This window comes from Rhopalosiphum padi, chromosome 3, assembly GCF_020882245.1.
Source record: "Rhopalosiphum padi isolate XX-2018 chromosome 3, ASM2088224v1, whole genome shotgun sequence".
Lineage (NCBI taxonomy): Eukaryota > Metazoa > Arthropoda > Insecta > Hemiptera > Aphididae > Rhopalosiphum > Rhopalosiphum padi.
Window position 1 is genome coordinate 39,939,438 of NC_083599.1, and position 16,180 is coordinate 39,955,617.

A 16,180-nucleotide genomic window follows, 5' to 3' on the forward strand; every position below is an offset into this window, starting at 1 on the left:
TGACAGAAGAGGTATAGCGAAACCAGTTTTTTGTAGTTTATGAATTAATAATTTATGGTTAACACTATCAAAGGCTTTTTCAAAGTCAGTGTATATTACATCTGTTTGTTACCATTCGAGAAAGATTCAAGTATAACATGTTTTATTGTTATTACTTATTAGGTTAGTTACCGATGAATTATTACTACGAAACCCACATTGGTGTGGTACTATAAAGTTTTTGAAAATAGGAGTGAGTTTATTATTAACAATTTTTGAAAATATTTTAGGAAGGATAGATATTATTGAAATAGGGCGATAATTTGAGATTAATGATTTATTTCCTTTTTTATGTATTGGGTTGATGTAGGTGGATTTCCAAATAGATGGAAAACTACCATTTATTATAGAAGTATTAAAAAGATACGTAATAGGTGCGGATAGTATAAATCTACAATTAAATAGAAATAAAGGAGATAAACCGTCAGAACCTATAGAATTTTTGTAATCAAGAATATTTAACTCGTTGAAGACTTCAATGAGCTCAATGTGAAGTTTGTTAATAGAGTCGTTAGATTCTATTATTTTTGTTGTATTCGTGTTAATTTGAATATTTGAATTTTTATATACGGAAGAAAAATAATGACTAAACAAATCAACAATTTCTTGACCATTTTCAGCTGTTACGTGGTTGAGAGACATAGAATTTGGTAAGCCGGGTGATGATTTAAGATTTTTTATGAAAGACCAAAATTTTTTGGGTTGAGATTTCAGAGAATTTTGCGTAGTATATAATAGCGAGAGTAATCTAGTTTACTTAGATTTTGTTATAATATAACCGTTGTTACTGTAGGTAGTATATCATACTATTAATTTTAATTTTTTAATCTCTATTTGAACTTAACACGTTCCTTTTCTGACCAATATAATTTTTTGGTTTAAGATGCATTAAAAATTTAAGGTTTTTGAATGTTTCCCAAAAAATATTAATGATTAATATTTATGGCCTACTCGTACCCCCTTAAAACGGATACATTATAATTTATAAGTATGTGTATTGTGTATGGCGCGCGTATAAATCTGGAATTTATAAATCTGGATCGTATAAACCAGGTCTGTACATATCTGGACAGTACAAACGTGGATTAAACGTTTCTGGACCGTACAAACTTGGACCATAAAATTCTACTTATGTACAACTGAAAATGGCATTTATAGAAATTCAAGAAATAATGTTAATAATCAAGTTCTAAATGTAAACATTTGCATGTTATACGATATAGCATTCCTGGATTTTATATTGATTCCCGCTAAGGACAAAAACCGGGGTAACAAGAAGATTAAGGCAATATACAATTTTCTACAACCAAAGAAAAAATACAATATTCCATGATTTTATGACCGAACAAGTTTTCTTAGAAGGTTCGTGTTCTTATTTGAATAATGAAGACAATGAGGTATTACCAATAATTAATAACCTATTAAAGAGAGATGTGGAAGTTAAATTATCAACAAACAAGAGGAATCCTTCAAATTATTAAATACAATTTCAAACTAATAAATTTGTCATATAATTTATTACAAACGTACCTACAATTTACAAAATATTTGATAATTATAATCGTACGAATGTTATTTTTTCGATTTAACAAAAATTTACCTATACTCGTATGATATAATTTTAGTTTTCATCTCGAAAACTGACCCGTAAGCATCGAAACATCCAATACCCTCACGGCATACCCAGCTCGTTAGCTATGAGTTCTCAAATTAAACCGTTTATTTCAGCCACGCCTTGTATATTAACGCCAATTACTTTTACTATTGTGAAAACCACCGACTCGAATTGACCACTAGGTTTGTGACGTTACGGGCCAATTTACGTGGTAAGGACTAGAATATAAAATATTATACAAAGAAAAAGTGTAGAATCCAGCCCTACACTAAATTACGGCTAAAATTTAAACCGCCATTGAACATTATTTATAAAAAGGTCGCATAAAAAATGTAGTAAATATCTAAGGTCGCTACTACACAAAGGTTAAGGACCGTTGTATTACCCCACCACACATTTAAACTGGGACTCAACAGTAGCCCTTATTTTCCTCTTCATAATTGTGGAGGGGATTATTGCGACTTCCAGCACCTTCTCCTCAATTGTCCTTTTCTCTGTATTCAGAGAACCCACTTAAAGTCCCATTTCTCCACTTATGAAATTAACTTTTCCCTCTTTGAGGCTCTTTCAACAGACAGCATCAATTTAATTAAACTTACACTCACGACTCATATATTTAATGCAGTCAGGCCTTAGAATTTAAAAGAGTGAATTTTATTAGTTTTTATTTTTTACGTTATATATAAGATTTTATGTAAGTATTTTATTTTTAATTGTCGAGATATTATAATATTTTGTTAAAATCTCAATAAAAAAAAAGTGTAAAATAAGAGTTTTGATTTCATTAATTTAAATTTGACTTTAGATGATATTATCATAGTTTATAAAATGGACATTATGCTGCATTATATATATTATATTATATAGCTACCTAGTTAATAGTCACAAAAAATCCGGGAAATGATTAAGGATTTAATTAACTTTTTTTATACTTAGTTTGTAATATATAACTCTAGTGGGTATTGAAAAAGATAAAAATATATATTATTATTAGTAGTATTAGTATTATTTTTATAAAGGAATTATAATATTTGAGTTGATATAATACGAAAATTTATTATACGAACATAATATAATATAAAAAATCGTAGTAACTATTCTAAATTCTAAACATGATCCCCATCATTTTCATCACACATAATTTGGTATATGTTGTACATAACAATATAACATGTTAAATTTCTGTAAAATTGGTGCAAATTATTTATTATTAGTTTGCTAAGTAACATGTATGTTATTTAATTCATAACAATTTCTAAATCCTATTTTTTTTATTATTATTCAGATATTGTGAAATAATTTGAGAAAACTTTATTATTATGGCAGATGAGCAAGTTGAATTAGCGTCAAAAGATGTTTTTGTTTTATTGGGAGTCTCTGTTCCTGAAAATCTAGATGTCGGAACTAAACGGCAAGAACAAGGTGATACAAAGGACATTGAAAATGAATCAGTATTTACACTCGATGAAAGTGACAAAGTGCATTTTATGGTAATGAGTGACATAATTAGTTACAATTATTCATTAAATGATTAAGTGCCTACTCTGCCCTGATTTTGTCATATTTTTGTGATTTCAAGAATGTTGTCGAACCACTCGTGATCGATGTGACACCACGGGAGGATTTGGACAATAGTTCTACTGATAGTTTAACTCAAACTGAAATGGAAGAACAACGGTGGTATAATCCAACATTGAACACTGGACTAGAAAAATCTGATTTTGAAACTTTAAAAAGACTGTTAGCAGAAATTAAGGTGAATACATTTATTTTTAATTAGGGGTAAGTAATCTATATATAGGAATTAGAAATATTAGGTAATGTGATGTGCAAATATATTTTATAACTTTATTACGTAATACCTTATATTAAGATTGTATGATATAATATTGTAAGTTGTAATAGTTATTAACAGGGCTCGAGACTTAAAGCATTTGCTTATTTTTATTGATTGACTTAAAATGTAGCAGAATACCTACTATGGAACTATGGAAGTGTATGTCATGTTAAAACACGTTCAATTATACAATTTGAAAGTGCTTTTTTTGCTTTTTTCAATGATTTTTTTAAAAATATGCTTTTTCCAGTTTTTCTGATTATTTTGTTTTTTTGACCAATTTTTTTACTTTTTATGGTTTTTTAAGTTAAATTTTTCTATAATTTAAAGATTTATTTTTATTTTTTTATTTTTTAGTTATAAACTTTTCCTAATCATTTTGTTTCAATATTTTTTGTAGTCTTTAATTATATTATTTTTAGCACAGTTACAAATTATGTCTTGTACTTTATCATGTAAAATGAAAGTTTTTTTTTTTTTTTTGATTAAATATTTTTACTCAAATTTAAGTTTTTTAAATGCTTATTTGAGTGCTTATATTGATGTTTTTAAGCGCTTATTTTAAAGATTTTAAGTGCTATACGTCCCGATGCCTGGTTATTAATTAATATTCTTAAGATAACAATATTATACACAATTTTTTTATATACCTATAACATCAGCCATGTTCAAAAACGAGTAGGTAATAATTATTTAATGTTATTTTCTTGATTCCATAGACACGTACTGCATATAGTAAAGATTTGTATAATAAACTAATACAACATTATGTACCTATATACAATATATTTAGGTACATGTGTTCTATTACCTAGTTTACAATATAAGATATAAAAATCAGTTATTACCTTTTATTGTATATTATTTTTATTTTTTACTTTTTACATTTTTGTTTTAAGGTTTAATTTTGTAAATATTCCATTTATGAATTTATCATAAATTATATAACTATCATTATTTATAAACATTGTTTATACATTCGACTGTGATTTTCATAATCATGTATTATTATTATTATTATTATTTATTATCATATACAGCCAACTAATAAATTTAATAAATTATTACTAACCAGTAACCAATACAATATAGTATTTAATATTTATTTATTTTAGTGTATTTAATATATTTTAAGTTTCACTAATATTGTATGCGCTGTATGCATTAACATTCATAATATTTTTAAACCTCGATCTCCTTCAAATAGAAATCGTGTCCTTTTTTTGCAACGCAGTTATATTATCATTGTCTTTTTTTCCACTGATTCTTTAATATTCTTAAAAAAAATATTTTTCTTGAAAATCAATTACACTCATAATTTATATCAAATAATGACTGAGAAACTTTCCGACCATAAATAATGTGAAAATTACACTTATATAATAATGAATATTATTGCACTCACGAACTAAGAAATAGGCACTCTAAAGCTATACGAATGATTATATAAATTACATGATATTCACAGTTGTTATATGAATATTATGTTATTATTATTATTATTATGTATATACAATATTGGAATTAACTAAATTATGTTAATAGCCGACCAGTTGAAATTATCTTAATTAATTTCAAAGACGGCCTATGGAAATATTTCTTATGATGGTAGTGCATGTTCTAAGTTTTATTTTCAGCTATACCTACTTCAATTAAACTAACTTTTTCATTTAGACATTTAATTTGAAATTAAAACTTGTTTTGACAGATTCCCAGTTCTAACTGTAATATCATAGTATTACTTGTCTTATATATTTAAATTTACTTTGAAACTTTAGAATACTGACCCGACAAAAACTCTGGCTGCGTTGATCAAACTCAAAATGGAAAAAATATTAGAGGGACCATATCAAAACATGTTTGTTGCTTTAAACGGCTTCAAAGTGTTAGTTAATTTACTGGAATGTAACAATGAAGATTGTATGGTATATAGAAAACAATCTCATTATTATAGATTCGCTACTTATTCTTTTGATCACAAATGTAACAATGATAATTTAGGAAAACGCCTTGATCATTATACACGAAATGTCCCAACATTACGGAATCCAATGTTCGTTGTGTAAATTGGACGCAGTGAAACCATTGATGAATATTATGTTATTAAAAAACAACTACAACGTCAAATACTTAGCTTCAGAAACGATATATAACATTTCCAAACTGAGAAGAGGCAGAAAGCTTATTCGTCTTAGTGGCGGTATTAAGATCATGGTACACACGTAAAGTATTTTCGACGCTCATTGATCGCATATTAAATTAAACAAATTCAACTGCTGGTTGTTGGTCAAATATTTTAATAAAATTAACGATCCAAATTTAAGGTAGCAATGATAAACATATCGAAACACATATTACCCATGTACTTAAATAGTATGGACGAGACAAATCGGACCACAGTGAGATTGATGAACTGCTGTTCCGGTACCCTAAGACAACTGTGTCGGTCTTTAAAAAGCCAAAAACAGTTGTGGTAAAACGAATGAACAATTAATTGCTATGATGGTGCGTCAAGCATCAAATTAAATATATGTTTTTATAGGGAAACTGGATTCGTGCAACTGCTTTCTGAACTGTTGAACTCTGTACATGGCGAAACTCAAATTTCTATAATGAGTTTAGTTGCAGAATGTTGCCGTACGCGGCCAGAAGTTATTAGACAAAATAAAAGCATTAGAGTAGCACTGAAAGAGCTAAACATTTTGCAGCAAGTCATACAGTTTTTAGTCAGTGATACTACCCCGCTTGCGGAAAAAGCGGCTGAAACGTTACTGTGCATGTTCGATGGCAGTCCTGATATATACGACATACTGCTGAAATACAAGGGGATGGAAGCCATATTTAAAGCTTTATTAAAATTCCAGTAAAAACAAACCTATATATTAAAAATATAATAGTAAAAGTATATGCATAACACTAACCGGAAATCACTTAATAGAATAGGTACTTAAAATTGGTCGTTCTGTAAAATTTTTGTTATAATAAAGATTCTTGAAATAAATCCTTAATAATTAAACATTTTAAATATAAATGTAAATATTTTTAAAATTTGGTTTGAGAGTCAGTTCTTCTTACTATAATTATGTCCATAGTGATAACTGATAAGTATATAAGTTAATATGTTAATATGTGTGACATCTGTGGTCCGTAAAATTGTTACTCGCTAATTAAAAATAATTGTTATTTATTTTGTATGTTTCTTGGGCCTTGGAAAATGTAGACTATTTTTTTTTTTTGCAAAACCAAACCGTCTTGTTTTACCAAATATACACAAACAAACAAATAATCGTTTTTCGTGACCTAACAAATCCCTGTACAAATTTATCTACAAAATTAGAATTTGTAAAATCGTTTCTTAGTGCGCCTATAGTAGTAATAAATATATTGCCTCGAAATTTCAAATGAGTCGGTCGGTAGTAAGTTTTGGTTGTACGTTGATCAGTCAGTCTGTCAATTGCAAATATATACATAAAATATAAGTGATCTATAACTCACAAGGAAGATAAAATAAATAATTATTATTTATTTCTAAAAATATGTGCCATATTATATTCATACATAATACATATTATAACACCTATTAGCGCCTATATAACAATCAATTATAATATGGACTATTAATAATATACTTAATAATAAAGAGTACAACTAAATCAATATCAGTAAGTACTTATAACTTTCATAAAATAACAATTAATGCATATCATGTGATTTCAATATTATTAACCTTATCACCGACAACCCCAACTTATTGGCACCCCTTTTTAATCTCCAAAACATATTGTTTTATTAATTATGCTGTCGCAGGTATCCATTACCTAGTGCTAGTATATAACTGTTATAACTAGTATAAAAACTATATTAATTATTTAAAATTTTGTGTTCTATAGGAATGACGACCACGTTATGGTGTTAGTTATCACCCTGCTGTGGAAGACATCGTTGCACACGAAATGCAGACAAGTTATCGAGAAAGACCTCGTTGTAGATTCCCTATTGGAACTGTTAGCATACAAATATGACGATCGGGTGATCGGCTACGCAGTTGCTACGTTGTCTGAACTGTGGACATCGGAATCTTTGCGAAACAAACTTAGACAATTAGCCGTGCCCAAGTATCTGGACCTACTCAATATTAGTCTGCACAGCTTAGTGTTGGCACACGTATGCACCGCTCTGGGTCGGGCATCCAGTGACCCACAGACTATGGAAATGATCGATGAAGCCAAAGGGTTTCGGTTGATTTTCGTGCTGTTGCCGTCCCTTGACGTGGACGAGTTTGACAAGTACGAGGACTTCTATGAGCCACAAACGATTATTGCCGTTGCTGAATGTCTGGCCATGATAGTTGAAAACACAAAAGTAAATATACCTATTATAAATTATAATATTTAGGTATTATTAACAATATTGTATATGTTTAGTGGGTTATATCATAGAAATACTAGTTTTATCATTATTTTTTTGCGTTGTATACGCTTGTTTAGTTCAGTCTGAATCCTCTCAAGGGAATGTACGAGGCGGTCTGTGATCTAGTAGATTTATTGACGCACAAGAATTTGGATTTTTTAGCGGCAGTTTGTCATCTGATTGACGTGATTGCTACATTCGAAGAGAATTTAAAAATAATGCTTGATGCAGGAATCGTTGAAAATTTGTCAAATCTCGTATTTACGGCAAGTTTAAATCTTCATGTACACTTTACTTGAATGATTAATTATAATATACCTCTCTACAACCTATACGATACATAATAATACGATTTATTAAAAAATTAACTAATAAATAACTTTCTGAAAAATCTATAGATATTGGTAATATAAATATATAATTATCTGTTACAGGAGCATACAAACTTGAGAGCTAATCTTTGCAAAGCTTTGGGTAAATGTTGCACCATTGGTTTGACGGCGCGTAGATTCAGTAGCCAAAACGTTATTGATCAATTACTTAAGTACACGCAGTCAGAACACTCAGTCGTCAGAGACAACGTTCCTCTTGCGCTTAGTGGACTATCAGAAGACCCATTAAGTTGTGTAAGAATTGAAGCTTTAGGATTTCTTCCGGTATATTAATATTTTTTTTTGAAAAATGTGGTACTTATATATTTAAAAATATTTATGAAACTGTTTAGTTTTTGAAAAAATGTATACATTCGGATAAACCTAAAACGGCCATGGCTGCTGTTAACTGTTTAAGTAACGTAAGGAAAGCAAGCGCAGCTATAGGCCAGCTTCAAGAATGTACAACGAAACATTGAAAATTATGTAATTATAATTTCTTTATTATACGTAAAAATATATATGCAGTATACAATTTATTATCATACTATCAGTAATAATATATATAAAATAAAAGATGGGCAAGTGGAAATCGCTTTGTTGTATAGTAGAAATTGAGAGTAGATCACTATAATGGATGTGTTAAATTTGAATGCAATGACATATAATATCATTGTATACGAAAAACAATTCTGAACGGAGATGATTTGTCAGTCTAGGATAATTGTAGGATATATTATATGATATATTTCGTAAACATTTGAACTTTAAATGCTTATAAACAAAAATTATGACTAACGATTTTTGATTTTTTTTTTTTACTACAATAAGTACAACTTATAATAAACCTTGTATTAAATTTTAAAAAATTTTTGGACAGCCAATTTTTTTAATAGTCATTTTAAAAAAATAACTTAGAAAAATCGAAAATTTCAATTATTTATAAGTAGCTTAAAAAAAGTCAAGATATTTTGAAAATTTAATCGTAATTAGATAACGCTAATATAAACATTTGTTGAAAATGTCAAGTATTTACAATGATTCGTTTTTGAGTTACAGCAAATTAAAAAAATCGATTTTATCGAAAAACTGATAATGTGTAAAAATTTCCGTTTTTCCGTCACTTTTTTTATCGTTTTTCCCAAGCTTTTAAAAACTACTGGAAATTTTTTACTTTTGAAAGTACCAACTCGATTCAATTTCCTTTTCAAAGAGGAACTGAAGTCAAAAATCAAAGCACTATTACTACTTTAAATCATAATGACAGACATAAAAAAAATAAAAACATTGTAAAATCAATATGTTACTGTGAATGTCCGCAATTGGTGAGTGCTGACAACCACCGGCTAATGTCGTCATACATCAAAGTCATTGGTGAATGTTGGCATATTGATTAAATTTGTACTATTTGTAAACATTTACTAGGGAATGTCGACTTTGACGATATTGGTGAATGTTGGTAATGCCGATATTATTTAATCTGATCTTATCTAAAATTCTAGTACCTACCTATACAAGATGTAATTGCAAATTAAAGTGCACCAAAAAAAGTGTGGTTGTAGAAATGTTGGCATTTTATGCAGTTCAAAATGTCATGACAGTTTGTCATGTTGTAATAAGCAGAACAATTTTCGCCTTTTTTTTTAAAATAATAATTTTTGTATGGCAAATTGGCAAAATAATCAAAATATTCGACATACACATACTAAATTGGTGAATGTTGAAAAATTAAAATAATATAGACATGTACTAGTGGATGTTGACATTTACATTAGGAATTTGGTCAATGTTGACATAGACAACACGGTTTTGGTTTATTGACATAGGTTACGTATTCGCACATAATATTATAGTATAGTACTATAGAGAATAGACAATAATATAAAATAGAAATGATACGTTTAGTTATAAATATTAACAATTACTTTTATTAATTATAAACTCTAATTGAAGATTTTAATAATAATTGCAGATGCAGCATACAAAATTAAGCAGCCCATTTTTTTTAACAATTCGCCAAATAAATGTTGAACAGTAAAAATTTATTAAATTTTGATTGTATTATACAGAGGCCGTGTTATTGTTACTATACAGTGGCTATAATAATATAATTATTTATTTTTTAACAATTGATAAATGTAAACACACACCCTTACATTCACTAATTTTGAAAGCACCAGGTCATTGTTACTATCAGACTTTATTAACTGTATAGCATTAAATAATTAATAAATCGTAGAATAGTTAATCGATTTAGTGTTCTTAAAAAAATACATTGTACTGAATTAATGATAATGATAATGCTAATAATATCATAATTTATAATATAATAGTAATAATTAAATCAGAATATCCAATTGTAATTACTTATTATAAAATAAGTGATATTTCTATCATTTGGTACAATTAATTTAAACTGGTCAATTACTTCATCAATATTAACATAAGCATTTAGCAGTTATTTTTTATTCAACAAGAATAACGTACCTACCTAGGATTTTCCAGCTATATTTAAAGCATATTTGCCTCACGCTGCCCCCCCCCTGGGAAAAAAAAATTCTAGTGCCATGCTTGATGATAATATTTACTATTTAGATATTAATGATATTATACAATAACAAATAATATATTATAACAAATTAATAACTATAAACAGTATAAACATATTCACAATCACAATTATAAATCACAATCACAATACTGAATATTGATTCAGTACCTAATAATTATTTTGTATAAAGATTAAAGATTATTTGGGCCATAAACGTATATATGTAATCACAATTTGAGTAAACATATGTTTTTTTTGGGGGGGGGTAGACGTTTAGTAATTAGGCAGATAATGAATTTCGAATAGTGGGCTGGACCTTCCCCAGTCCACCTCTGGTTAAAACTTAAAAGAACGATCTAAAAATGAAAACATCTCTTTGAAACTTATGTATGATGATAAAGCAAAAAGGTAATGTATATGGTACCTACACTGGTAAATTATGTATTGAATACCTACCTACTATTATTGAAAAATACTGTTATTTTATCAATAATTATTAAGGTTCAAATATTTGTAGGTATTTTAGTATTTATATACATTTTGAAGTGAAACTTCTTTACGGTTCTATTTTTATAAAGTATCTTACATGATTAATTCTTGTGTCACATACTAAACATTTTTTAATATCCTACTTAATTCTGCTAATAACTATTAATGTATTCTAGACACAGAGTTGCTGCTTGTCTTATGCTGGTCAACTGCAGAAAGTATAATGCGCTCTGTTAGGAGATCCTCCCTACCTGCTTTGCCATAAATATTGGTTCTAGCCTTCTAGCCTCTAGGTCACTTTATACAGTCGATCATTAAAAATGCGAACGCGGATACTTTGTACTACCTATTATATACAATTTTATTAAGAATGTTTAAATTTTATTTGGTATATATAAGTATCTATCTTATACATTCTCCGAGTTTTTAGACAATTTTGCGGGCGAATAGATACAATTGAACGAATATGGCAATAGGTTACATAAGAAGCAAATATCTAATTCTAGTGAAAATAATAAGCTATTAATTTTATGTAACCAGTACCAAAACATAAATAATTTTGATAATACAAAGTGTCCGCGTTCTGCAATCTAAAATTTTACCTGACCATACAAAATGTCCGCGTTATACAATTTAAACAATGGACCATTGGACGGTACAAAGTGACCGCTTACCCAAACATTACATGAGTTGGCTATTAAATTTGATAAAGGGGATTTTGTAGATATACGTGTTGCAACAATTACATATTTAGTAGATTCATTAGAGATTTTGATGGTATTATTTATATTTAATTTGAATTGCTTATAAATAAAATTTTTTTTTAATTGTACCCTGCAGAATTTAAAAAAATTATTAGAATTATCAAAACTTTATACCTACTTCTTAACCTTTTTATTTAAAAATCTGTAGTATCTGGATTTATAGGTAATTTTAGTTTTAACTTTTATAATTACTATTAGTGTCTTTTCTTAAAATGTACACGAATTTTTATGATAATACCTATTACCTATATTATACTTTAAATTTGATAAGAATAATCATTAAAAATTAAGCACCCACAATTTGTACGAGTATTACATCTTTATTATGTTTAAATAATAGTTATTAGTTACGATTAATTTATTAAAATAAAATTATGAAATAAAATAGTTTATTAAACAATAAATTCTTAGTAAGATCACAATACCTATATAAACAGTAGCCCCATAATATGTTTCTTTATAATAATTTGTTTACCTATTTTAGAATATTAATATTTATTCATGCGATTAATTAAAAATGTGTGATAACATGTTTTAGGTAAATACAGCGTTATATTAGCATGTACACATTTAATAAATATAGTAGGTACTGTCACATGGCATAAACAAAGTCCACGCAGATGCCACTTTTAAAGTTGTTCCATCTATTTTGGGCATTGGGCAATCAACTTCTGAGTATTCATTTTATGATTGATAATTATGTAAGTTATATTTAATTTGATGTATAGTTACGTATTGATAACTATTATTTTTATTGATATAATATCAACCCAACAGAAAATGTTAATTAGTTGTAGTTAAAACTTGATATTTTCTTTTGCAGTCCATACCAATAGCATATGTGTTAATGGAAACTAAATCTAGAAATTCATTTCGATGTGTAATGAATTATATGAAAAATAATTTACTTCCTAACTTATCGCTATCATTGATTATAACTGATTTTGAACTGGCTCTTAGAGATGCATTATCTTCTAGTTTAGGTGTTGAAGGCACACGTATCTTAGGATGTCAGTTTCATGTCATATTCAGGTCAGTTTATCTACTGTTGATTAGTACTTTAAGTTTGTTACATAAACCAATTTAAATTATTTTTCTAAAAATATTAATGTAGGTATACCTGTATTGAATACTAATACATCATTCAAGTATAGATTGTAGTTTTTTATTTATAAACATTTTAAATTATTAATTATTAAATATTATGGTACATTGAACATTTTTCAATGCAATAAGCATAATTTTATATTTGACTGATACCTACTTGGCTGCTTATGCTATCTAGTCTATATTGATTTGACAGGAAAAATAGAAAAATTAAAATACATAAAATCAAAGTAATACTCTGGGTTGAAATTTGAGTTTATACATCTATTAAATACCAAACTTGAATATGAGACTATATAAATATTATTCAAACAATATATCCTTTTTGATAAAATATTTATAAAATTATCCAGTTTTGGATTATTATCACTAATTTCTACATTAATACAATAATATTTTACAAATACCTATATTTTTTTTTGAAAATGGTATATTTTTAAACGAGTACGTTAGATAGATGGAGATAGCAAATTAGAATATCACTGCATCTTAAAGTTTTATAATTATAAAAAAATGAAAAAAAAAAATGTAGAAGTTTACTGTATAAATAGTACTAATTAAGATATTTATCACTTATTATTTTCTTATTAATATAAATTTAATTTACAGGCTGTATTGAAAAAAATGAAATCACTAAATTGTTTACAAACTATTAATTCAAATCTGTATGCGTTGAAAATGTTGTACATTTTAATGTGTTAACCATTATTGCCCAGTGCAGAAATTGAATAAGGTTTTTTTTTCATTAAGGCATATGCTATCCACTACAACATTCTATTACCTAATTTGTTTCAATATTACTAAAAGTAGATAGTAAATCATAATAATTGTATGTACTACAGATATGTTTCACTTATTAAAATTCACATTTTCTATTATTGTTAAACTTAAGTTACTGGATAAGACGTGTCGGAGTTAATTTATTATCTGTGAATGGTGTCTCAAGAAGGACAAACAATAACTTAGAAAGTTTTTATAACTTTTTGAGACAGAAGTTTCTATCGCACATCCAAATTTAAGGGTCTTTCTTGTTAAGTGTTAAATTAATTTCCATTTTTTATCTGTGTAAAAACTGACAACAACACATTTTGAATAATATAATACATTTTATTTTATTTTTACTTTTGACAATAAAGTAAAACTTTTTAATTTCTTTTAATGGTCTAAATTAAAGCATTGTTAACTATGGCCATTAGCAGTAAAAAATTTTATTATAAATATAAAATGAAATCCACTCCAAGGATATCTTGGGTACTCCTTAGGTATGAGGTATCTAAATAAAATTAACCAAGACCTGGCATAGGTTTTAACTTTCAAATTAGCATCTAAAATTAGAATTCACTTTTGAGTGTTTAAGTGGGGGTTTTATGTAATACCCTAAATTCATGAATGCATTTTTACCTATCATAGAAACTAATATTACCGATATTGGTATATAATTCTAGTTATAGGTAATATTATAATATCTTAATATCGAATAAACACTGTACTGTACAATGTAGTATATATTGTAGTGTATATTATAATTTACAAAGGTATTACTGTAACAAATATTTAATTTACTATTTAGTTGCACCCTATACTTTTGTGAGCCATTTCCGAGATGGTCTACTTTCCATTTTCATAGCTGGATTTAAAAATATTATGTCATTTTCAAAAATTCACATTAAATAAATTTCAGCTTTTAGCTAACTATATTACATTTGTCATTAGATGTAATAAATGGTATAAAATAAATATATATTATTGCCACATTATAAATTATGTAATTTAGGTATTTAACTATACAAATGTACTAAAAAATGGTCCTAAGCGTTTTACTAATAGTTCATAAAAGTAGATCATAAAATAATGTTTATTAGTTGTAAAATAAATACTTAATTAATAAATTGTAATAAATATAATTCAAGTAAATAAAATCATAGGACTCAAATAAAACAACAATTGTATTAATTTTTATTTGTATTAAGAATTTCAATAAACGTAAGGCTCATACGCACAGTTATTATTTTTACAATCCTCTAGTTCATCATACAGTTTACCTAGTTCATTAAAACAATGTAATTCACATCTAGAAAACAAATAATTATAAAAATTATAAATGCCTAAAATGTTAAATTTTTCATATTTCAGTTTTATAATTTCTTCTAAGTTTATTTCAGGTTCTTTAAATAGTTTCCTAATTTTTCGGTTTATAATTCTGATATTGATTTTTTTTTGATTTTCATCATTCATCAGGCTTTCGTTCTGTCGTTGCATTAGAATCAATAGATCTTCGATCTTGGATTTAATGTATAATATTTCGGGCGATTCCATTTTTTGATTCTGTAAATTAAAGGTAAATATTTATTTTTTTGGTTATATATAAATTAGGATTATCATCAGTAATAAAAAACGGTTATGAAAATTTGAACATAAATAATTATTGTCTATGAATAATTAATAAAAAATTATAAATATAATTAATTATATTTTATTAATTTTTAATTTTTTTTTTTAAATAAACTTTAAGTCTGTATAAATACTATTATTATACAAAATACAATATATCACTGGGTTTTCTCAAAACCATTATTTAAAAAACATTTAATTTATATTCATTAATAAAATAGAAAATATTTAATTAAAATATACTCATAAAAAAAAATTAATTAATAAAAATACTAACTATAACTTTTTTCAGATAATTTTAATATTTTTCTTATTAATTAAGGCATTTATTTATATGCAATAAAAATCTATAAAATATGCAGATTCATTTCATAAATATACAAAATGATTTTTCACAATTAATAAACTATATGGAAAAAGTAATAATAAACAGACTCCGCATCAGATACACTAGACTTACACATATCATACGTCAGGGGGGGGACCCAGGGAAGTGTTTGGGAGGTCGATCCACAGTTTTTTTCTCAGTCAAATGTGCCCCTTCAAAATTACAAACTACATAAATATGTACAATACTACAATAACCAAAAATAAAATAATATTAAA

The 16,180-nt window shown here is 26.8% G+C and overlaps 1 protein-coding gene and 1 pseudogene across 1 annotated transcript; both read left to right on the forward strand.

Moving 5' to 3' along the window:
* The first annotated feature begins 2,973 nt into the window (after positions 1–2,973).
* Positions 2,974–8,751, forward strand: LOC132924331 (armadillo repeat-containing protein gudu-like). Its single transcript, XM_060988565.1, has 10 exons — positions 2,974–3,144; positions 3,234–3,410; positions 5,270–5,416; positions 5,493–5,705; positions 5,816–5,964; positions 6,034–6,354; positions 7,382–7,853; positions 7,979–8,167; positions 8,336–8,557; positions 8,626–8,751. Exons 1-10 carry the CDS (start codon positions 2,974–2,976, stop codon positions 8,749–8,751), a joined length of 2,187 nt encoding a protein of 728 aa, XP_060844548.1.
* A 3,945-nt stretch (positions 8,752–12,696) lies between these two features.
* Positions 12,697–14,225, forward strand: LOC132925047 (uncharacterized; annotated as a pseudogene).
* The last annotated feature ends 1,955 nt before the right edge of the window (positions 14,226–16,180 follow it).

What these genes read in the sequence shown, in the direction of transcription:
- LOC132924331 (XM_060988565.1), top strand. Translation starts at nt 2,974, where the DNA reads ATGGCAGATGAGCAAGTTGAATTAGCGTCAAAAGATGTTTTTGTTTTA. An exon ending in GACTGTTAGCAGAAATTAAG is followed by an intron (nt 3,411 to 5,269) that starts GTGAATACATTT and finishes TTGAAACTTTAG; the next exon opens with AATACTGACCCGACAAAAAC. An exon ending in TGATAGTTGAAAACACAAAA is followed by an intron (nt 7,854 to 7,978) that starts GTAAATATACCT and finishes ACGCTTGTTTAG; the next exon opens with TTCAGTCTGAATCCTCTCAA.